Below are 25,165 nucleotides of genomic sequence, written 5' to 3' on the forward strand. Positions count from 1 at the left end.
TCAACTCCATCAAAGACCTCAGAAGGATATAATATTACCTAAGCAAATAGGAAGTGCATTGCAAGCAACTTTCAAAATTCTAAAAATGACAAGACATCTGGCTGTCTGAACAGTCACCCAAAGTTCCTCAGTAACAATGGGGCATCTATCTTCAGCCTACTGGCCTAGAGTCTCTGGCATATTTTTTAGTGTAGCAGGAAATTTGAAGGACTGTTTTGCCTATTGGCAAAGTTCATCAGTCACTTTTCTCTGTGTCCTACAGAATGTCTGGCAGTTTCTTCTGTGAAGCAGGAACCAGAAAGATCATCTTGCCTTATTTTATCAAAGTTCAGTGGTCATTTTCCCATGGGCCCTGCATGTCCAATTCATACAACATACTGTCAAGTAGTCCAGGCCAGAGCAGTTTCTTGCCCAAATGACTACCCTTGCCACATTGAAAGCAAACTCCATAAAGAGTTTCTCTGATGCCCATCATCTGTGAAGTGAATTGGTACTGCCAGGAGTAGATGTGTCTCATTGTCATAAAAAACCCTGTGTTAACAAAATATTTTAAATGCCACATTCTATAGGTTATTTGAAGACCATCTACCTAAAATATATCTCTGCATGATCCTGAAAACATATCTAACATATCTACAAATTTGATTGTTATAGATGACTAACTAACCTATGTTTTTTGATTATCCTAAATAGTTTATAATAATAGCTTTCAAAAATTAGAACTTTCCCTTATATTTTAAATAAACTGCATAGGTAAAATACCTTAAACAAAAATAGAAGTATATATACAATATATTGTAACAAAAGTAACCTTAATGTTGCATCAATATACAAAAATCCTTTAAACAAGAATAGAAATATAATATACAGTGTAACAAAACTAACTTTAAATTTGTATCACTATACCAAAATCCATCCCAATATAAAATATCTGAGATTAATAGTTGTCTTTTTATCCTATATTATTAAATTCCCCTAAAATATAACAAACATCTGAAACCCACCAAATGACCAAAGACCATCTACACCCCCAACTCTTGGGAATGTGAGCATAGTTTTCTACATACTGCCTCCTGTTCTCTGTGGGCAAAGGCATCCTCAGGGGTCCCAGGGAAAATCTGAGATAAAGACCAAGTCCTGGGAAGACCAGCAGTAACCTTTGTTGATAGATATCACCTGTCAAGTTTCAGGAGGTCTCCCTTGATCAAATCTGATGCATATCAACCTGGAACAAATCCACAGCCTCTTGTTTCCTGTGGAAACAAAAGCAAAACCACTTCTCCAAAGCAATGCACCTTTTAAGTTCCACTTTACAAATATATATTTTTTTACTTTTGTTTGAAAGCTAAGGCATTCCTAAAATATCTAGGCTGGTGTATGTCATCAGTCCCTCTTTCAGTCCCACGTCTCAGGAGCTGTTGTTTGCTTGTCAGCATCAAAACATTCAAAATAAACACAATAACATGCAGAATCCAGACTCCCTGTGTATTTCCCATTGCTACATGGCTTATTCTTTTTCTTATATTACTTTATTTCTCTCTTTCAAGGCTCCACCTTATTTTTAAACCATTTATTCCTTTCTAGAACTGTCCATACTCTTTTTATTTCATTCTTAATCCTACGCACATTGTAAAAAAAAAAAAAAAAAAAAACCACATTGATACCTGTTCAGAGGCTTTTCTGTCTGGACCTCATTTTACTGTGTATCTTTTAGCCTTTTTTGCCTGCATGAGCAAAAGATAAATCCATCATGCAGGATGCTGAGCAGCTTGGAGGCCTCTGTGTACTGCCATGCTGTACCTCAAGCCCACATGCTATAGCATCTCTGTACCATGGCCCACATGAGAGACACAACTTGGAAGCCATTTTTGACCCTGGTTATGTGTTCTAGAACCCTTTTTTAAGCTTTTGCATGTTTTATGTGGAAATTTTTGCTGAACATTTGGGCACCATATGTAGCCAGACACTTTTCTCTGTCTTGCCCTATTCTGAGGTCCCACAGCTGCTTATAAAATAATCTTCTTTCTAGATAGCTCTTTCATCTTAAATTAACCCATTTCTATAAATTTATGTATCGCCACATGGCTTCATGGTGTTACCTGTGTTCCATTACATCTTGCTCCCCCAGCAGCACTCAGTGTCTCCTCTGACTCTGCCTTCTTCTCTTCTCTTCTCTCTGCTTGGATTCCCCACCTGCCTCTATTCTGTCTTGCCATAGGCCATAGCAGCTTCTTTATTAACCAGTGGTAGCAACACATATTCACAGCATACAGAAAGACCATCCCACAGCACTTCCTGATGTCTGTGAGTGTTGTTATCTTTGGGCAAACCTTAAGAAAATCAGGATAATGGCTAAATCTTGGCCTTGAAGCTGTTCTGGATGCTGGATCACCTGGGCCATTAGTTTTTATTGGTGTCTGGTCCCCTTGCTCTGATAATACATTAACTTTTAAAGGTAACATACATATCTGCATTAATACAAGTACAGACTCTCCATTGTACACAAGTCAGTCAAAGATAATTTTTTGTTTGAGCAGGTAAAATATATGTCACATGTCTGGTAGTTCTTCTAGGTTTATTTCTTTAAGTTTGTAGCCAGGGTTTTCAGGGAGGTCTTCTCTGATCAAACCTGATTCAGATCAGCCTGGAATGAATCCACAGCCTCTCATTTCCTGTGGAAATAAAAGCATAACCTCTTCCCCAAAGTAACATCTTTTGACTTCCATTTTGAAGTCAAGACATTTTTAAAATATATAGGTTTTTTTATTCCAGCAGTTTTCATAATAGAATGTCTTAGCAGCTGTCATTCCTTCATCAGCAATCAGAAAATCTAAAGACAACACAATAACATATAGAATCCAGACTCCTCATGTATTTCCCATCTTTGCGTGTTTTTTCCTTATATTACTTTATTCTTTCTTTAAAGACTTTATTATTTTTAAACTTATTTTTTTTCTTTGACTGTTTATACCATTTTTTTCTCCCAAGTCTATGTACATTTTTAAACCACTGTAACCCATTTAGAGGTTTTTGGGTTTGTTTGTTTTTTTTTTTTCTATCTGGATCTGTCTTTACTGCACATCTGTAATCTTTCTTGTCTGCATGAGTAAAACTTGAACCCACCATGCAGTTTAGTTCATGGTGTGCTGGTAGGGTTCACTCTGACAGTGCTCATGCTGGTGGCTCAAGCCCACAGGCAGTGGCTGGGAGACACAGCTCTGTCTCATGAGAGACATGAAGCTAGAAAGCCTTGGCTCCATTTTTGTGTGTTTAGAAACTTTTTTAAGTTTTTCAGGTCTTATGTGGATATAGGTGCTGGACATTTGGGTGCCATTTGTAGGCAGAGTTTCTCTATGTCTCAGCAGCCACTCCAAATAACCATTCAGACTTATTATTAATTTCAGAGACTTAATTATTAAATTAATTATTAAATAAATGTTCAACTGATAGCACCACAAGCTTGTTTTTAGTTAGCTCTTATAACTTAACCCATTTCCATTCATCTATGTGATGCCCTGAGGCTTGTTTACCTCATGTACATACTTCCCATTCTGCTCACTCTGTGTCTCATGGCATCTCCTCCAACTCTGCCCTTCTTCTCCTGAGCATTCTCTGTGCCCTGAAAATCCTGCCTAGCTATTGGCCAATCAGCATTTTACTAAACCAATCTGAGTTGCAAATCTTCACAGTATACAAAAGGATTATTCCACAGCAGCTATTTTTTTTTTGCTGGAGTCCTGTCTTATTATTATTAATTTAAAAACATTCTTATGCATTCAAAACATTAATCTCTTGCCTGTTTCGGGCATTACAAATATTTCCAGTATAACTTTTGGTTAACTTTGCCATACTATCCTCAGTCAGACAGATGAATTTAACTATATACAAATATCTCACACACAAAGATCTATATATCTGTCATCCACATACTGCTTTATTTCTCACTTTTAAGATTTTGCTTAAGCTCTGAAGCAAGACTGAGAAAATGAGTAATGGGTTTCAATAGTTCTTTAAATATGTGCTGCAGCACCTCTACCACTCTGGGTCCTCAGTAGGTATTATGGGTGATCATATCAGTAATGACCATTTTAACTTTTAACATTTTGTTGCATTGGCTCCCCTAAAGAATATATTTTAGTATCATACCACATACTAGACCATTTTCACATTCATACTTTTACTTTTATAGTAAAACCAAACTATCAAAATGAGATGGAGTTTTACATTGTATTCACTATATGTAGATTTGCAAAAACAATGATTATATTTGAGGATCAAATGAGGAATTTTTGAAAGGCTTTCATGTAATTCAGGCTCCCGCGAATTTGTTGTGGACAACAGAATTGTGTTGAACTCTTGATCCTCGTGCCTCTCCCTCCCACGTGTTAGGATTATATATGTGTACTGCTATACAAGCTTAGAGAGAGCCCCAAGTGATGAAATAACCACAAGACAAAGGGCAGTTTTTATATGAATCACAATCATTTCCATGTTGCTTCAGGGAATAAAGTATTGAGAATGGATATGGAGGGAGGTTTAAGAGGCCAGCTTTGTAGTAATAATACTTAACACTTAATTGGTGCTTTATGCTTTATTTTCCCTTAATCCATACAGTCTGTAGCTATTAAGTGAAGCTACAATTTGGGCTAATCAGGAAGAATTAAGCCAAACCTTAACATAAGGGAGATGTAAGGAATTATTTCCTAATTACAGAGATTGTTGTATACTGGAAATTCTACTTGAGGATGTCACTGATTCTCTGGGAGTTTTAATAACTGCATGAACAGTTGAATCAAGATTGATCATATTGTCAGCCTCATTCCCAAATGAGAAATATCATAATGTATAAGTAAGTATGTAAAGGCCTTTCTCGTCCATGGGCATAGTAGAAAAAAAACCCACAGATAATTAGATTCAAGCAGCTAGTTGTGTATTATAAGCAATTCACTTGCCATTTCTGATTTTCTTTAATACTATATGAATATATATGATGTTATTTTTAATATATTAAATAGTGATATCACTAATTAATTGTATATATTACTAATTAACCTATTTATGGAGTTTGAACCCCCCTTATTAAACCACCTCTCAGTGAATAACAAAGTGCTGAGGACAAAGTACTCAAGATATGACAAAACCAGCTCATTCCCTAATAATTCTAACCCCCTTAAACTCCCAAGAACTCTACCTCTATCCCTTCCTGGTATTCAAAACTGTAAGTTCTGAGGGTGAAAATGTTATGGAGCTAAGGATGATAGGAGGTCAACATGGAGACTCACTTTTCCATAAGGTTTTAGGTGAGTATGAAATGTTGACCATGTCTGAGTCTTTTAAAAGTAGTTTAATTGGTCAATATCATTGATCCTTTTTTTTATATCAGATCAGATGAGACCAAGAGAAATGTCAGCTAAGCTCTGATTTATAGATAGACTTGGACTTACATATCTACCATTCAATCATGTTGATTTTTATTCATATTGGCATTTATACTCATTGCACATAGTAATAGGCTTCATGAAGACATTTCATCAAGCATATCATGTTGCTGGAGGGCTTCTCTCCAGGTTCTACCAAGCCCCACAGTCCCACAATCCACATATAAAATAATCACTCAGACGCTTATATTACTTACAAACTGTATGGCCATGGCAAACTTCTTGCTAACTGTTCTTTTATCTTAAATTAACCCATTTTTTATAAATCTATACCTTGCCACATGGCTGGTGGCTTACCGGCGTCTTTACATGCTGCTTATCCTGGTGGTGGCTGCAGTGTCTCTCCCTCCTTCTTCCTGTTTCCCCAATTCTCCTCTCTCCTTGTTCCGCCTATACTTCCTGCCTGGTCACTGACCATCAGTGTTTTATTTATATAGAGCGATATCCACAGCAGTATCATGTACTCTAGGCATAGTCATCTTTCATACCTCTTCTTCCTCTACCCTCACCCTCCCACTGATACAGTTTCTTTCCATAGAAGTCTCATTTCTGCTTTAATGTCATTTACAAATAATGACATTAAAATGATTTGGTGCATCTATATGCAATCTGGGATCCACACATGAGAGAAAACATGATTTTTATTTTTCTAAATCTGGCTTACTTCATTTAATGTGATGATTTCTATTTGCTCCCATTGCCTGCAAACAGCATAACTTTACTCTTTTCAAGGTTAAATAATACTTAAATATATATTATGGATATATACCTCATTATCTTCATGTATCCTTCTGTTTATGGTCACTAATTCCATGCATTGGCTACTGTGAATATAACCACAGGTGAGCAAGTGTCTCTATGGTGTGTTTAGTCTTTTGACTGTGTACTCAGGAATCAAGTATCTGGGTACTTGGTAGTTCTGTTTTTAGGATCTTGTTTATTGATTATTACTCATACTGAGCTTAGGGTTAAAACAAGCTCACTAAGTGAGTTCTATAGTAAGGGCTATCACCCCACCCTCTATTTTTATTTATTTATTGTTTGTTTGTTTTTGTGGAACTTCCATACTCAGGAAATAAACCAAGAGTTGACAACTGTGACTGCATGATGTTAAAATGTTCACATCGAAAGAACAGTTAAGTGAACAAAGAGATGGCCTACAGAATGAGAGGAAAACTCTTTGCTAGCTCAATATCTAATGGGACTTTTGTCCAAAATATATATAAAGAACTCAAAAAACCAAATACTGCAAACAAACAAACAAAAACCAACACAACTAGTAAGGTGGGTTAATGAAATGGATGGAAAATTCTCAGCAGTTCAACTGCAACTGGCTGGTAAACATGATAAAGTAGATGATGAAAGTGTTCAGCATTCTCAGCCATTGCAGTCGGGGAAATGAAAATTAAAAACTACAGTGAGATCGCCTATCTTTCTGCAGCTGGAATGGTTATCATTAAGAAAACAAATAGCAACACATGCTGGAGATGCAGGGGAAGGAGAGCCCTCAAACACTGCTGATAGAATGTAAGTTGGTTCCACCACTATGAAAGCAATTGTGCTTCTGAAAAGCCAGGATGTGTTTACAGGATTATGCTCAGAAGAAAAAGTATTAACAACAATAATGATGGTTTGATCTTACTTCAATCCTTAGTGAAGAAAACCTTCTTTTCCTGTGTGATAGGTCTCAATTAACTTTTCCCCTTTCATTCTTTCTGATGTTCCAGTGAGTCTCAATTCGATAGAAAGGCATGGCTAATGTGGATCATGTGTATCTCTTCAACAGGGACAAGTGATCCATATGTGAAGTTTAAAATCGGAAGAAAAGAAGTTTTCAGAAGTAAGATTATACACAAGAACCTGAATCCTGTGTGGGAGGAAAAGGCTTGCATCCTTGTCGACCATCTTAGAGAGCCCCTGTATATCAAGGTGAGCAGTTTTTGCTTTTCCATTATGGAACCTGACTTAGAAATCTTTGTTTAATGGTTGTTTCTTACGCCTTCAAAGGGGCTTTCACCAAAGACCACTGTTCACAGCTTTAACCCAAGATAATAGGACACAAATGAGCTGGGAGGACAAGCTGCTGGAGGCCCTTCCGTGTGGACCCGTTCTGTTGGGGGACGCACAGAAGTGCGATGAGAGCCACCTCTGCGCCACCTCTGCTTTGTGCTGTCAACAGACGCACTGCAGTTTGGAAGCACATGACAATAAGTCTCCGAAGAACCCAGCATGAAGGAAAGCTTCCACAGAAACCAGCATTTCTGCTTTGTTTTTGATCATGCCACTTAAGCTTTTCTTGTGGGAGATGCAGTCTGAGGGGACTGTGGCTTCCTCTTTTTCCTGCCATGGGATAGATTCATACATTAGTATAAATTTTTTCCAAACTAGGGAAGTCGTCTCACAAAAATGTCATTGTCCCTGCCATGTTCAAGGTTCCTGTTTAACCAGATATTATGAATGTATGCATATCAGTTTGCACAAAACAATAGACAGCATTGTGCTGATGTTCAATTAGCAGATAGATCCTCAGACTAGTGTGTAATCTTAGTCTCCTCACAGAGCTATGGTTCAAGGTAGCAGGACTCACTGCTCTGGCAGTTACTTCTGGAAATGTGTATAGAAGATACCACAGGTTTGCAGTGACCAAAATCTAATGCTTCAGGCACCTGTTAGCCCAAATGGTACACCACCTTCTCTGCCTGCCAGCTCTGGTCTCACTGGCTGTGGTTGTATCTAAAGTCCTTATTCTGAGAATCAGCAAGTTCCTGAGGCTCCTTTGATGGTAGATGATAAAGATAAAGGTGTAAGAAAAAAGGAGGCTACTTTGCTTCCTAAGAAATGTAGGGCTTTGGGGCTGAAGAGATGGCTGAGTGATTCAAGCACTTGCTGTCCAAGCAAGACAACTTTAACTGGGCTCCCAGGCACCCACATAAAAAGCCAAAAGTGGCTGTGTACGTCTATAACCCCAGTGCATGGGATGGAGACAGACAGACCTCCAGAGCTCAATAGGCAGCCAATCTAGACAAAGCATCAAGCTTTGGGTGCAACAAAAGAACATGTCTCAAATACACACATAGATATATACTCATATACGTAGGGATGTACAGATATATACATATATATAATGCATGTATGCATACTTACATACATACAGTAGAGAGCAATTAGTAAGATGCACCCTGATGCCAACCTTAGACATGTGCACTCCATACACATACACACACATGAGCAGGTACACATCCAATAGGATACCAAAAATTAGATAAATAAATAAACAAGCAAAAAGGAAAGAAACTTAAGGTCTGTCATAGTATCAAAAAGGCATGTGCCTTCCAATGAATGAGATCTGGCAGAGACAGAATGAAGAATCTTTCTCCTCTCCATCTCAGGGGACCATGTATGACCTATAATGAAGGCAATGGAATTATTAGGCCTTAGAAACTCCTGGAATTTCTCTGCTTCATGTAAACAAACGATTTGAACTTGCTCCTGGTGGGTATGGGAGACAGCTATGCATTGGAACTGAAAGTACATGCCATGAGTTAAGTGAATTGTGTAACAGTTGGTGCAGAACAGTTTCCTCAGCAGTGACTAAACCTTCCCATGCACACGATGTCCAATACAGATGTGAATCAAGTTTTCAAAGAGAACTCTGAATACTACACAAGAAGACTCATTGCAGAGTCCTGAAGATGAACCCACAGAAAAAGACCAAGAATCATATTTAAAGCAGACCCAAGTACAAAGACCATATTCCAGAGCATCATTCTTCACCAGACAAGTGAGCACCACAGTCCAAATGAGATGAAAAGGGCCCATAGCAAGACAGTGGGACAGGTAGGCATGGTGGCACTTGGGAGGCAGGAACAGAAGGATCACTACAAGTTTGAGGCCAGTCTAGTCTGCACAGTAAGCTTTGGGTCATCAAGGATGATTGCAAAGGCCTGTCTCTAAAGAACAAAACAGAAAGTCTTGGCATTGGGGGAGAGTACTGTTCATGTTGAGTACAGGAAGAAGCTTTAGAGGGCGAAGGGGCTGTAGTTACCAAGATACTTGCAACTGTAGAGAAATCCACTGCAGAAAAAAGAAACGTAGTGTATAAACTCGGGTTGTTCATTCTTCAGAGCCCCACTCATATTTTTCTGTAAGTTATTTAGTCTGTAGACATATATTGAAGCTTCACTTTAGGCCAACCAGGAAGAGTGAAGCCAAATTTTATTATAAGGGAATTACAAGGTTCATATGGTGCACATGTGTGGGTGCCGTGTCCGTGAATGTGTGTGGCACATGTGACAACCAGGAGTCAGTGACCAGCATGTGGCTCAGCTGCCCTCTGCCTTGCTTTTTGCAGTGCGGTCTCTTGTGTGTTTCCTATTCTATGAAGCTGGCAGCTAATGAGCCCCAGGACTTCTGTCTCTGCCTCCCCGGGCACATGGAGCTGCACCAGCTTTTTTCACACAGTTCTGAGGATCAGAACTCAGGTCCTCCTGCTTACATTACAAGCATTTTACCGACAGAGCCCCAGCACAGTCTTTTAGATTTTAAAAGAATGAATATTTTACCTGGGGCACTGATCTGTCATGCTCCAGGATAGACTTTTAGATTTTTAAAAAATCAATATTTTACCTGGAACACTGAGAAAAAAATAAATTATGCCATTTTAAGATTTATCATTTCTGGTTCAAGGAAAGTGCTTTCTTCTACTAATGAAAAGGTCAAAGGTAATGGGGCTAAGAGATGACTTCATTACCTCTAGACAGGATAAAAAGGGCTTTTCTCTCATCTGATTTATAGAAAGTCAAAAAATTTAAAGACATTCTTAAGGAGCTTAAAAAATCCCAACCTCGGTCCATGCCAAAGCCATGTTTCGTTATGTTTTCATACCTGGACTCCCTTCCATCTATGTCTTGAGGCACAATTTTTGGTGCACCTATGTTCTGGATGTCTATTTGGTACCCAATCCTTTCTCTGCGTTTACGATCACAGGACACGAACCACCTTTTCCTCTACATTGTCATTCCTCCCACGAGCCCCAAGTCTCACGTGGTTGCTCTCTGAACACTCCCAGAGTACCTTTCTCCCTCCCTCCCAAGTCTTCAAGGTATTGCCGCCAGTTGATTCCCTCTGTGTCGAGGTCAGTGTTTATTGCCAACTCCACTCCACCAAGAGCTACTTGCGAAGAAGGAACTAGACCTGGAGTTTCCCGCATCAAATGTCTGTGAAGAACTGCCTTGATGGGCTGTTGTTGTAAGAGGGCCCAGCCCACTCTGGGGAGCATCAAGCCCAGCAAGTTGCTTCTGCTCTAAGGGGACAGTGAGGGGGTGACAGTGGGAAGGAAAGCCTAGGCTGTGTGTTCTCATTGTCACTGCAAATAATAAGTGATAGGAAGGGAAATCATTTTTAATTACTTCTGCTGTAGACTTAGATTCTTTAATGGGATAGTGCTCCATAAAAATCATGTAGATCACCAGTTGATATAAGGACACAAATAGATTTATCAAAATTACATTAGACAGTGTGGGTTTTCTGTTCTTTGTGCTCAAGGAAGAGTTGTGTGTGTGTGTGTATGTGTGTGTGTGTGTGTGTGTGTGTATTTGTGTGTGTATTTTTGTGTGTGTAATAAATTGTCAAAAGTCATATTTTAAAATAAATATGCTACTAGGCTCAAAACAAGAGAATAAATAATCCATCTCAACTACACAGAAAAAGTGGTATAAAATTGTTTTGTTTTGACATGATAAGAACATATACACAGGGCTAGAGACATGGCTGCTTTTCCAGAGGATCTGAGTTTGATTCCCACTATCCACAAGGTGTCTCACAACCATCTGTAACCCCAGTTCCAGAGCATCCAATGCCCTTACATGGTCTCTGCAGGCCCCAGACAAACAACTGATAACAGACATACATGCAAGCAAAATACCCATTCATATAAAATAGAATAAAAATAAATGTTTTAAAAAGAATAACACGTGTATATGTGAGTATATATATTATAAATTCATAGACATATGTGTGCATATACACTGTAGCACTGAAGGTTGGCTAACCCACCTGCTAAGGTCACACATTACATTACATACATCACAGACATAAAGAGGCCGAGAAGGAGAAACACAGGACTGTGTCAGTTTGCTCTTCTCTCTTTAGCATTTCATCATACAGGACTGTCAGCCACAACTGCACTTGTACCACACGGAAGGAAATGTAGTCATTTGTAAAGCAATAATCATTTATTTTCATTTCTATTTTATAAAAGATGATTACTTTGACCTCTCAAATATAATATGAGAATAAAAGAAGACTTGACTTTATGCAGTGTTTTGTACTTTAAAAAATACACATATATTTTAAGCTGATTTTTCATTCTCCATAGAGATTCTTTTGAAGAAAATCTCTAACCTTAAGCCTATTTTTACATGTTGTGTGTATGTGTTATCCTTTTATTTCCCTTGACCTTGGGTATTCAAAGACCCAAATAAAACAATTGGTGTGAATCTCACTGAGTTACTATGTGGCTTCAAGAACATTATAGCTTGGTGTTGTCTCTGCACAGCGCTGTGTGACTGCCTTACTGGGCTCTAAAATGGCATTTATAGTCTCTGCAATAGATGATTAATCTTGCCTAAAATATTTCTCAGGAATGAAATGATTCTGCAGTAAATGGCACCGTGAAAACATTTGTGGGAGTGTTTGGGTGGGAGCTCCCCTCAACCCCTGGCACCCTGGCATCCCTATACCCAGAGTCTGGAATGTTTGGAAGGCCTCTGGTAGAAGATCCACCTCAGCACCCTCTCCCTAAACCAAACATCTCCTCCCCCAGAGAGGCTCAGGATGACTCCCACAGGGGCCATATAAGCAGCATCCCAGAAAACAGACTCTTCTTCCTGTCTCCTCTCTGCGGGAGACTGGGGAATCGCCTGGGAGTGCTTTACCCATTAAACCTGGGCTTTCCAATTCGGTCTGATTCAGTTTGTTTCTATGGCAGAGAGGCCGAAAACCTATCAGGGAGTAAGATGGCTAGAAAACATTAAGCCTATGGTCTTCTTGCCAGTGGCTAAGGGAAAACAAGTCCCACACGTATTGTATAATCTGATTACAGTATCAGTGTGAATGTTACTAACGAGAATATTAAAGTTATAGAATTCTTAGCAATTCAAGTAAGAAAAATTTTGTTGCAGAAAATCATGTAACATATAGTTTGTTGTAGCATACACAAAATAAGGAAGAACTTGCACTCTTCTAAATGATAAAAATATTTTAGTGCTAGTACCGCAGGACTGGTTCTATGGTAACACTTTAACAAAATCAGTAGTTCATTAAATAACTTGATTCTAAGCTTAAGATTTTAAAGTTGCTTTTTCAAGTTAAGAACCATGTTTACTACCTATCCAGAGAGATTTCTTAATAAGTTTCAAGGGTTTCTCTAAAAGATCATATACTAGTGGCCCTCAAACATAAATGTATTATTAAAGTCAGCCACAAATTTTCAAAGTATTTAGATACCTAAGTCCTACTCCTAAAGGATCTGAGATAAAGTTTAAGTTTCTTTATTTTTAAAACTCTTCCATAGATTATCTGATACAGTTTGGGTGGGAAGCTACTTTCCTATATATTTGAATGGTAACAATTGAATATTTGGAAGGGAAATATATTTACTGACATAAACCATAGTATATCCAACCAGGATTTTTCCAAATTAGGAAAATGTTTGTTGTCTTAAATATTTTGTTTTACATGGTCCAAAATTACCTCAGAAATTTATGGATAAAGCTTATGTACAAGAAAGGGTCTTGACAAACTCTACCCTCAATTCACCATAAATTCTCTAGAGAAACTAGGTAAGGAGGAAACATTTATCAACTTAGTTAAGTGTGTACATGAAAAACCTACAACATCATGCTAAATGGAGAAAAACCTCAAAGATTCACACTAAGATCAGAAAGAAGACAAGGGCGCCATTCTCCCCACTCCTATTCAATGTAGTGTTTCAAGTTTTAGCTAGAGTAGTAAGACAAAACAAGGAAATTAAGGTGACCCAAACAGGAAAGAAAGAAGTCAAAATATCCCTTTTTGCAGATGCCATGATTTTAGTCATGAGAGACCCTAAGGCCCACCAGGAGTCAGTCCTAAGGCTAACAAATGCTTTCATCAAAATGGTAGGTTCCAAAATGAACATACAAAAATCAGCAGCCTTTCTGTATACCAATGACAAACACGTAGAGAATGAAATTGAAGAAACTATCCTATTCTCAGTAGCCTCAAGAAAAGAAAAAAGATACCTTCAAATAAACATAATCAAAGAAAGAAAGATGTGATGATGGTTTATCTAGATTTATCCCTGTCCTGAATACTTGACAGCTGTAGCTGTATTGACAGAATTTTGTCTTAGAGGAATAAAGTTAACAGACATAAGAGCATAGAATACATAGATTTTTTTCCCTCAGATGTCCCACACCAGATGAAGTGTCTTCCCTAGACTCTGGGTAATCCATAACATGCACTCATGAACTCACTCCAGCTGTGGTTACCTACACAAGGCCTGCCACAAGATTGGTCCCACAAATTTGCTCCCTCTCTAAAGAACCATTGGCAATTTATGGCTTCTGGGGCAAGGTATACTTTCCTCAATGGGTAGCCATTCATAAGCTGCCTTTGCTTCAGTAGATATCTTCCAATCCATATTCAGGTAAAAACTCTGAATATAGTGGGTCATATTCAAGAAGGTACGAAAGTAGGAGAGAGACTAGGTGAGAAGAAGGCTTCCAGCAAGAGGGGGGGTGCTAGAGAGTGCAATGTGGGTGGTGAACAGGACTTAAATTCATTCGTCAGATGGATGAGACTGTCAAACAGCTAAGTATTTTAAGAGTATATTATTATTACTATTATTATTATATTATTATTATTATTATATTATTTTGGTTCAATCCTTTTAAAATTTGACAGTTGTACATAGTGTATTATGATCATATCTTCATTTATCCTCCAGTCTCTGCCAACCTTCACCCATCCATGTGCTCTCAGGACTGATGCAGGTTTCATTCTGTGTACTCATGATCACAACAGCGAAGGTGTATTCAGAAGACAGCGTTTTAGAGTGTTACTCCCCATTCTCCAGGTCTTGGTCTTTTAACCCACTTACTCACAGTGGCCCTATGCTTCAGAGTGGGTGACACAAATGTCCCATTTAGGGCTGGTTCAGAAGTCTCTTACTCTCAGTATTTTGTTGGGTTGTAAGTATCTGAACTGACCATTGTCCACTGCCAAATGAGGCTTCTGTGACTAAAACTGAAAGGGGCACTAGTTAATGAATATAAATATAAATATTTAGAAGACAGTTTAACTACATGTCCATTTAGCAAATCATCAATATTCCATTGCTTTATACGGCTGGTGAGCTCCCTACCCATCAGATTGTGATCAGGTTTACAGTATCAGACATGAATCCCTTCTTATTGAAACGGCCTCAGATCCAGTCAGAGAGCAGTTGGCTGCCACTATTGTATCAGTGGGTATACCTTGTCTGGCATGTTAGTATTGTAGCCTTAGGGCCTTCCTCTAGGTTAGATCATTGATGACTTTCCTCTAAAAGCTTGCACTACACCTCCTGGCACTATTTATTCTCATAAACATGAAGAAAGCATCCGGCCCAGTTCTAGCTTGACTTTGCTGTGTTCTGTATCTAAAATATGTGTTGTCTTGACAACAGGGCCTTAGTGTCCCATTCTGTTGGGCAGCCAAGAGCAGCAGCAATATTCTGTATTGTTTTGGTAGCTGCTGGGGATCCCTTAACTGACAAATCATAGGGAGGAAGATGTCTCACACTTGGCATTGTGATTTGGGTTTGATAGGCTGGTTTTCTGGGAACAGCATGATTAAAGAATATTAACTATTTTTACTGAAAAAAGAAAAGATACAAAAATACTTGACTTTGTATGCTTTTGATTAATGGACAAACAGCATGTGAAATTAATGAATCTGGGGAAGCTAGAATCTGCAGGCTTATCTTTATCACAATGGATGCCATTTATTGGCAACTTGCTAAATATCATATGCTTTTACAGTAGTCCTCCCAGAACTCTAGAGACAATTGAACTCATTCCTGTTTCATAGGCCAGTGAGACTCAGAGAAACTAAGGTTTTGCTTAGCATGTCCTACAATTAGATAACATACCTTCTCTCTTCCACTAATGATGGCCAATTTCAATGACTACAATTAGATTATGTTTGGATTTGTTTTAATTATTACAAATTTCTAAAGCTTTAATTATTCTTTTTAAGTATGAAGTTTGTCTTGAAATTGTCAGTGTGAAACTGAGTATTAAACACAGTTTATGGGTAGAATTTTTTATTTTGAATCAGATGATTCCCTGGAATAGTTTAGACCTTTAAGGAAACTGTAATTTGGTTAGAACTATTAATTAAACAACCTTAACATGTTTTCAGATCATATTGAAATTTAATACATTGCTATATAGTCTATGTAAAATAAAGAAAGAACATTATAAACATATCACAAATTTAATCTTAGTAATTATCTTGCACTAAATATAAAACCATGTGAATTATTTAATATTATTTAAAGAGTACAAATTTCCTAACTATCACTTTAATAACTCAAGAATTATCCACAATAGTAGGAAAAGATAAACCTGGGAGACAGACATCCTTAACACATTGCATATATATATAGCAAATTAGCTCCAAATAATCCAATCAAGAAATGGTAAAATACAATACAATTACAATTACAGAAGATTGAGTACAAATGGAAAGTCAATACATGAAAGAAGAGATGTATTTTTTTTTAATTCTGACTGGGCTCAAGAGATAACTCAGTGGTTAAAAGTAATTACTCTTCTTCCAGAAGCCCTGATATTGATTCCAAGTATCCACACCAGGTGGCTCCCAACACCAGGTGCCTGTAACTCCAGCTCCAGGGGGTTGACATCTCCTTCTGTCCTCTTGGGACACACACAGGAGGCATGCAAACATGTTCACATACACATAAGTTGAAATGTTTTTTTAAACTGCTGACAAAGATGAAGGGAAAGATAATTCTTACCCACTGCTGGTGGGAATGCAAGTTGGTTCTGCCATTGTGAAAATCAGTGTGGAGATTTCTCAAAAAGCAAAAAATAGAACTACCTACCATAAAACTCAGCTGCACCACTCTGGGAATGTGCTTAAGGGGTTCTAAGTAGGCATACTGTAGAGACACTTGCACATGCATTGTTATTGCAACACCACCACAGGAGCTAACTTAAGAAGTCAACTGTGGTGTCCATCAACAAGTGACAGATAAAGAAAAAGTGGTATATAAAGTTTTATTCAGACAAAAAGAAAAAATTGATGACTTTTCAGGAAAATGGATGAGATTGGACAAGGTTGTATTTAGTAAGATAAAGTCTCAAAAACAAATATTATTCTTTTATGGCTAGTCTAGTATGCATTAATAAAAACATAACTTAATATAATATAGTTATAAATACATGATATATATGATCATAAAAATTATGGGTTCACTTCTCTAGTGGGAAACTTGGTAGGACATTTTACTATAACATTTTCTTTATTTTATAATTTATATGGTCCCAAATTTCTCATTAAAGACCTATGTAGTCTATGAAAACTGATTCTACCACTGACTTTAGAAATAAAGCACAAGAAGCCGGGCAGTGGTGGCAGACGCCTTTAATCGCAGCACTCGGGAGGCAGAGCCAGGCGGATCTCTGTGAGTTCGAGGCCAGCCTGGGCTACCAAGTGAGTCCCAGGAAAGGCGCAAAGCTACACAGAGAAACCTTGTCTCGAAAAACCAAAAAAAAAAAAAAAAAAAAAAAAAAGGAAGAAAAAGAAAAAAAGCACAAGAACACACACACACACACACACACACACACACACACACACACACACACACACTAAGGGAAAAAAAATCCATGAATTTGAAAGAGAGCAAAGTGCAGGTGCATGGGAAGGTTTGAAAAGAGGAAAATGATGTCATTATAGTATAATCTCAAAATACTATTAAAAAGTAAAGCAGGGGGCCACACTAGGCTGACCTGAGGACCCCACAGCCACCACACCGGGCTCAGATCTACAGTGGGTAACAGCAATGAAAGACTAGAGCGCCAGCTCACCACAGACAGCACCAAACATCTATACCAAGAAACACTTCAAAGAGCATAACTCCAGATGCCAAGATCCTAACCAAAAACACAAACATGAACCAGGACATGCCTCATCCAGAAGCCAGCAACCCTATTGCAGTAGGCCTTGAGAAAAACAATTTAGTTGGAGCATAAAACAAGGACTTCAAAATTGCAATAATAAAAATACTCAAAGACCTTAAAGAGGACATGGATAAATGCCTAATAAAGACCATAAAAGCACAGAAAGTTTAATGAAATAATAAGAACAATTCAAGATATGAAAGTAGAATTTAACAAAGAAATAAAATCACTAAAGAAAAATCAAAACTAAAATAAAACTAGGAATGAAAAACTTAGGATGTCAAACAAAAACATCAGAGATAAGTAGTACCAATAGATATAAAGACATAGAAGATAAGATTTCAGGTCTTGAAGACAAAGTGGAAGAAAAGGATATCTCAGTCAAAGAAAATGGTATATCTAAAAGAAATCAAGACAGCCCCTGCTCTACCAGAGGCCACTCTAGCCACCAGAACTCCAGGTAGGCCGCCTGCCTGCTGACCTCCCCCACACGCTTGCTGGCCCTCCTACCCTACTTCCAGTTCTCTTCTATTTCCTCCATTGTCACTGTGTCTCATTCAGCCACCAACTTTGGCCGACACCCTCTTTGACCAGAGGCCATGCTAGTTGCCAGAAGCTCAGTTAGACCACCTGCCTGCAGACCTCTCTCACACTTTTAGTGCCCCTCCCCCATCCTCAGACCCTCCTTTCTTTCTCATCACCATGTTTAAGCTCCTGACTAGGGCAGAGAGACCCCCTGCTCAGGTAAAGGCCTCTGCCACCAGAAGTCCAGTCCCCAACTTGGATGGAAACCCCCTGCTCAATCACAGGTTGCACCATCTAGAAGACCAGAGAGAAAACACAAACCAAACAATAAAACACCCATCCAACAAAGACAAACTCAGAAATCAACACCTACACCTATAATTATCCCAAACACAGATGCCAAAGTAAAATGTCAGAGCCCAGCTATCCTATTACAACAAGCTCTGAATATTCCAACACAGCTGAAGCACAAGAAAAAGACTTTAGAACCAAATTCATGAAGATGGTAGAGGTCCTTAAAGAGGAATAATTTCCTTAATGAAATCAAGGAAAAGACAAATAAAAAATTGGAGGAAATGAACAAATCCCTTAAAGAAAGCCAAAAAAGAAAGAAAGAAAAAGCTCAAGTCAAGACAAAATAAAAACAAACAAAAATGCCAAGAAAAAGCAAACAGTTGAAGGAAATGAAGAAAACTGTTCAAGACCTGAAAATGGAATTAGAAGCAATAAAGAAAACACAAACTGAAGGAATTCTGGAAATGAAAAATTTAGGAAATCAAACAGGAACTACAGACACAAACTTCACAAGCAGAATACAAGAGAAGGAAGAAATAATCTCAGGTGTTGAAGATACAATAGAAAAAATAGCAATGTCAAGTCCCCCCCTCCCAAAGATGTTAAATCTAAAAGTTCCTGACACAAAAATCCAGGAAATCTTGGACACTATAAAAAGACCAAATCTACAAATAAGAGGAATAGAAGAAGGATAATCTCAGCTCAAAGACCCAGAAAATATTTTCAACGAAACCATAGAACATTTCCCAGCCTAGAGAAGCAGACGCCTAAAAGGATACAAGAAGCATACAGAACAACAAATAAATTGGACCAGAAAATAAAGTTCCCTCACTGCGTAATAATCAAAACAATAAACGTACAGAACAAAAAAAAAAGAATATTAAAAGCTGCAAGGGGAAAAGGCCAAGCAACATATAAAGAGAGACCTATCAGAATTACATCCAACTTCTTAATGGAGACTCTAAAAGCCAGAAGAGCCTGGAGACTCTAAGAGACCAAAGATGCCAGCCCAAACTATTATACCCAGCAAAATTTTCAATCACCACAGATGAAATAAGCAAGCTATTCCATAATAAAGTCAAATGTAAACAATATATATCCACAAATTGATCCCTACAGAAGGTACTAGAAGGAAAAATCCAATCCAAGCACTTTAAGGAGGATAATTATACCCATGAAAACACAGGAAATAAATAATCTCACATTAGCAAAACTGAAAGAAAGGAAACACACACACAAGCTCACACTCATACTAACATCAATAACAAACTAACAAAAACAGGAATTAATAATCATTGGTCATTAATCTCTCTTAATTCCCTGATAAAAAGACACAGACTAACAGAATGGATATGAACCTGACTCCTTTTGCTGCATACACAAAAACATACCACAACATCAAAGACAGGCATTACTTTAAAGCGCTGGAAAAAGATTTTCCAAGCAAATGAACCCAAGAAGCAAGCTGGGGTAGCTATTCTAATATCTATCAAAATAGACTTCAAACCAAAATCAATCAAAAGAGATGGTGAAGGATACTTCATACTCATTAAAGGAAAAATTCACCAAGATGATATTTTAATATTAACATCTATGCCCCAAATACAAGGGCACCCACATTTGTAAAAGAAACATTACTAAAGGTTAAATCATACATTGACACTCAACACATCGACAGTGGGAGATTCAAGACCCCACTCAGACCAACAGACAGATCATGAAGCCAAAAACTAAACAGAGAAATACTGGAGCAAACAGACATTATAAGCCAAACAGATCTAACAAATCCATTGAACATTTCACCCAAGCACAAAGGAATATACCTTTTTCTCGGCACTCACAGAAGGGTCTCCAAAATTGACCACATAATGGGTCACAAAGCAAATCTCAACAGATACAAGAAAAATGAAATAACCTCCTGCATCCTATCACACCACCATGGTTTAAAGCTGGATTTCAACAACAGAAAACCTACAAACTCATGGAAATTGAACAACTCTCTACTGAATGAAAAATGGGTTAAGACAAAAATAAAGAAATTAAAGAATTCAATGAAAATGAATGTATAACACGCAAACTTATTGGACACAATGAAAGTGGTACTGAGGAAAGTTCATATCACTGAGTGCTTATATAAAATAATTGGAGGAATCTCATACTAGCAACTTAATAGCACACCCACAGGCTCTAGGACAAAAAGAAGTAAGCAGCCCCAAGATGAGTAGATAGACAACAGGAAATAACTAAATTGAAATCAATAAAATAGAAATCAAGAGAACAATGCAAAGAACCAATGAGACAAAGAATTGGTTCTTTGAGAAAAATCAACAAGATAGATAAACCCTTATTCAAACTAACTAAAAGACACAGAAAAAATATCCAAATTAACAAAATCAGGTATGAAAAGGGAGACATAATAAACAGACATCAAGGAAATCCAAAGAATCAATAGATCATACTTTAAAAACCTATACTCCACAAATTGGAAAATCTAAAAGAAATGGATAATGTTTTTCATAGATACCACTTACCAAAATTAAATCAAGACCAGATAAATAAATTAAATATTCCTATTATCTCTCAGGAAATAGAAGCAGTCATCAAAAATCAGGGCCAAATGGTTTTAGTGCAGAATTCTACCAGACTTTCAAAGAAGAGCTATTACCAACACTCCTCAAATTATTCCACAAAACAGAAACAGAAGGAACACTGCCAGATTAATTTTATGAGGCCACAATCACCCTGATAACCAAACCACACAAAGACTCAGCAAAGAAAGAAAATTATAAACCAATTTCCCTCATATAAACAGATGCAAAAATAATAAAACATCACAAATTGAACACATCAAAAAGATCATCCAAGTAGGCTTCATCCCAGAGATGCAGGGATGCTTCAACATATGAAAATCAATCAATGTTTACCATATAAACAAACTGAAAGAAAAAAAGCCACATGATCATCTCATTAGATGCTGAAAAAGCCTTTGACATAATTCAACAGCTCTTCATGATAGAAGTCTTGGAAAGAGTAGCAATACAAAGAGCATACTTCAACATAATAAAGGCAATTTACAGAAAGCCTATAGCCTACATTAAATTAGATGGAGAGAAACTCAGAGAAATCCCACTAAAATAAAGAACAAGATACAGCTGTTTACTCTTTACATACCTATTCAATATAGTACTTGTTCTATCTAGAGCAATAAGAAACTGAAGGAGATCAAGGGGATGCAAATTGGAAAGGGTGAAGTCTTCATACTGCTATTCACAAATGATATGATAGTATACATAGTGACCCCAAAAATTCTAGCAGGGGACTCCTACTGGTAAACACCTCAGTGAAGAGGTTGGATACAAGATCAACCTCCAAAACTGTGTAGCCCTCGTATATACAAATAACAAAAAGACTGACAAAAAAATCAGGAAAACAGCTCCCTTCATAATAGCCAGAAATAATATAAAATATCTTGAGATAAACTCTAACCAAGCAAGTAAAAGACTTCAAGTCTCTGAAGAAAGTAACTGAAGATGATATCAGAAGATGGAAAGCTCTCCCATACTCAAGAGTATGTTGGATCAACATAGTAAAAATGGCCATCCTACCAAAAGCAATCTATATATTCAATGCAATCCCCATCAAAATTACAACACAATTCTTTACAGACCTTGAAAGTACAATACTCAACTTTATATGGAAAACAAACAAACAAAAAACCCAAAAAAACCCTCAGGATATCTAAAATAATCCTGAATAATAAAAGAACTTCCAGAGGCATCACCATCCCTGCTTTCAAGCTGTACTACAGAGCTATATCAATAAAAAAAAATTTTAAAAAAAACCCACATGGTTTTGGCATAAGAATAGACATGTTGATCAATGGAACCATATTGAAGACCCAGACATAAATTCACACACCCATGGACACCTGATTTTTGATAAAGAAACCAGAAGTACACAATGGAAAAAAGAAAGCATCTTCAACAAATGGTACTGGTATAACTGGATATCTATCTGCATGTAAAAGTATGCACATAGATCCATATTTATCACATAGATCCATATCATCATTATGCACAAAACTCAAGTCCAAGTGGATCAAAGACCTCAACATAATATATGGTACACTGAACCTGATAGCCTTTTCCCATGCTATGATAATCATGCTACAATCCATAGACCCAGAAAAGCTAAGTAACAATGAGGGCTGTAAGCAGTGTGCTTGGAACTTCCTGGGAAGGGGAAATAGAATAGATTTTGCAAAAGGATGGGGGTGGGTGGGTGGGGGTGTGGAGGTGTGTGGAGGTGTGTGGAGGTGTGTGGAGGTGGGTGGGGGTGGGTGGAGGTGTGTGGAGGTGTGTGGAGGGGTGTGGAGGGGTGTGGAGGTGTGTGGAGGGGTGTGGAGGGGTGTGGAGGGTGTGGAGGTGTGTGGGAGGGGTGGGGTGTGTGGAGGTGTGTGGAGGTGGTGTGGAGGTGTGTGGAGGTGTGTGAGGTGTGTGAGGTTGTAGGGGTGTGGAGGTGTGTGGAGGTGTGTGGAGGTGTGTGGAGGTGTGTGGAGGTGTGTGGAGGTGTGTGGAGGTGTGTGGAGGTGTGTGGAGGTGTGTGGGGATGTAGGGGTGTGGGGTGGGATGGCAATGGGAAGGATTAGGTGTGGGGTTAGGATTAGGGTGGAGGGAGAGAGTAAAAGAGAGTAAAAGAGAGTAAAAGGAGAGATGACTAGAATTGGAGGGCATTTGGGGGCAGGGATGCGGAAACCTAGTGCAGTAGAAACTCCCAGGATTCTACAAGGGTGATCCTAATGGGACTCCCATTTACAAAGGGACTCTGAGCCGACCACGTTCTGTAACCAAGCAAGGCTTCCAATGGTGGGACTGGGATACCAACCCAGCCACGAAACCTTTGACCTACAATCTGTCCTGCCTGGCAGATGTGCTGGGGCAATGGAGACACAGAACTTGTAGGAGTGGCCAAGCCATGATTGGTCAAATTTGAGGCTCATACCACTAGAGGGAGCACAAGCCCAATACTGCCTGGATGAACAGGAACAGGAGTCTGAAAATGCAGAGACCTGGGATAGAAATAAATAAGTAAGTAAGTAAGTAAGTAAGCAAGCAGATAGATAGATAGATAGATGATAGATAGATAGATAGATAGATAGATAGATAGATAGATAGATAGATAGATAGATAGATGATAGATAGATAGATAAGTAAATAGATGAATGAATGGATGGATAAATAAATGAATGAATGAATGAATGAATATGATTCCTGATGATATTCTGCTATACTCATAGATCAGTACATAGCCCAGTCATCATCAGAGAAGCTTCTTACAACAGTGATGGGAGCAGATGCAGATAGCCAAGCATTAGGTGGAGAGAGCCCAAATTGGAAATTTCCACTGGGTTCCTCCCCTTGGAGCTTGGTGAACACCACAGCAGAGAGGGAGGAAGAGTTGTAGGAGCCTGAAGGTTCAAGAACAGCAGAGAACGCAGCCCACAGAATCCACAAAGCAGGGCTCACAGGGGCTCACAGGGCCTCACAGGGCCTCACAGGGCTCACACCCACGCTCACAGGCTCACAGGCTCACAGGCTCACAGGGCTCACAGTCGGCTCACAGGGACAGGGCTCACAGGCTCACAGGGGCTCACAGGGACTGAAGTAGCAATCACAGTGCATGTATAGGTCTGAGCTATGCCCTCACCCTCTGCATATACATTATGGTTGTTAGATAGGTGTATTTGTGGGACTACTAACAGCAGGAGTTGGGGGTGTCTCTGACTCTTTTGCCTTTGTTTCCCTTTTTCTCCTATTGGTTGCCTCATCCAGCCTTGATATGAAGGTTTGTGCATAGTCTTATTGTATCTTATTTGATATCCCTGGGAGGTCTACTGCTTTCTGAAGGGAAATGGAGAAGTAGATTTGGGGAAGAGGGGGTGGGAGGGGAGAATGGAGGAGTGGAGAGAGGGGAAACTGTGGTCTGGATGTATTGTGTGTGAGAAGAATTATAAAAAGAAATCAAGGCACAAAACATCCAGAGATCTTGAACACTATGAAGAGACCAAGTCTATGAAAAATAGGCAAAGAGGAAGCAGAAGAGACTGAAGTCAAAAGCACAAAAAGTATTTTTTAACAAAATCATAGACATAATTTCCCAATCTAAAGAAAGAGATGCCTTTCAAGGTACAAAAAGCATACAGAACACCAAATAGTGTCAGAAAGGAAATTTTCTATAGCACATCTGTAAAACAAAGAAAGGATATTAAAAGCTGCAGGGAAAAAAGACCAAGTCATCTATAAAGGCAAGCCCATTAGAACAACACTTGACTTTTCAGTGGAGACTCCAAGAGCCGGAAGTACTTGGATAGATGTTCTATAAATTCTAACAGACCACAGATGCCAACCAAAACTACTATATCTAGCAAAACTATCAGCCATAATTGATGGAGAAATAAAAACTTGCAATAAGTCAGTTTGTATCGGCAAATCTAGCTCTACCAAAGGCACCAGGAGGAAAACTTCAGCATTATGAGGTTAACCACACCCAAGAGAGCACAAAAAATAATTAATATAAGGACAGTAAATCAAAATAAGGGGAGAAACTCATACTATAGGAACAAAATAACTGGAATAAATGAACACTGTTCATTAACTCAGTATCAATGCTCTGAATCCC

The 25,165-nt window shown here is 38.3% G+C and overlaps 1 protein-coding gene across 2 annotated transcripts in view; it reads left to right on the forward strand.

Annotated features, from left to right (window-relative positions):
* LOC114687488 (multiple C2 and transmembrane domain-containing protein 1-like) overlaps window positions 1-25,165 on the forward strand; it is a 133,735-nt gene that overhangs the window by 103,760 nt on the left and 4,810 nt on the right. Inside the window, exons 3-4 of one of the 2 annotated variants that reach the window (XM_037211087.1) lie at window positions 7,225-7,367; window positions 9,064-11,227. In XM_037211087.1, the coding sequence (XP_037066982.1) occupies window positions 7,225-7,367; window positions 9,064-9,069 (149 nt within the window). In that variant the 3' untranslated portion in view covers window positions 9,070-11,227. Of the gene's footprint in view, window positions 1-7,224; window positions 7,368-9,063; window positions 11,228-25,165 lie in introns of those variants that run through there. The other variant, XM_028862113.2, reaches the window with a different exon arrangement.

This window comes from Peromyscus leucopus, chromosome 15 (genome assembly GCF_004664715.2).
Source record: "Peromyscus leucopus breed LL Stock chromosome 15, UCI_PerLeu_2.1, whole genome shotgun sequence".
Classification (NCBI taxonomy): domain Eukaryota; kingdom Metazoa; phylum Chordata; class Mammalia; order Rodentia; family Cricetidae; genus Peromyscus; species Peromyscus leucopus.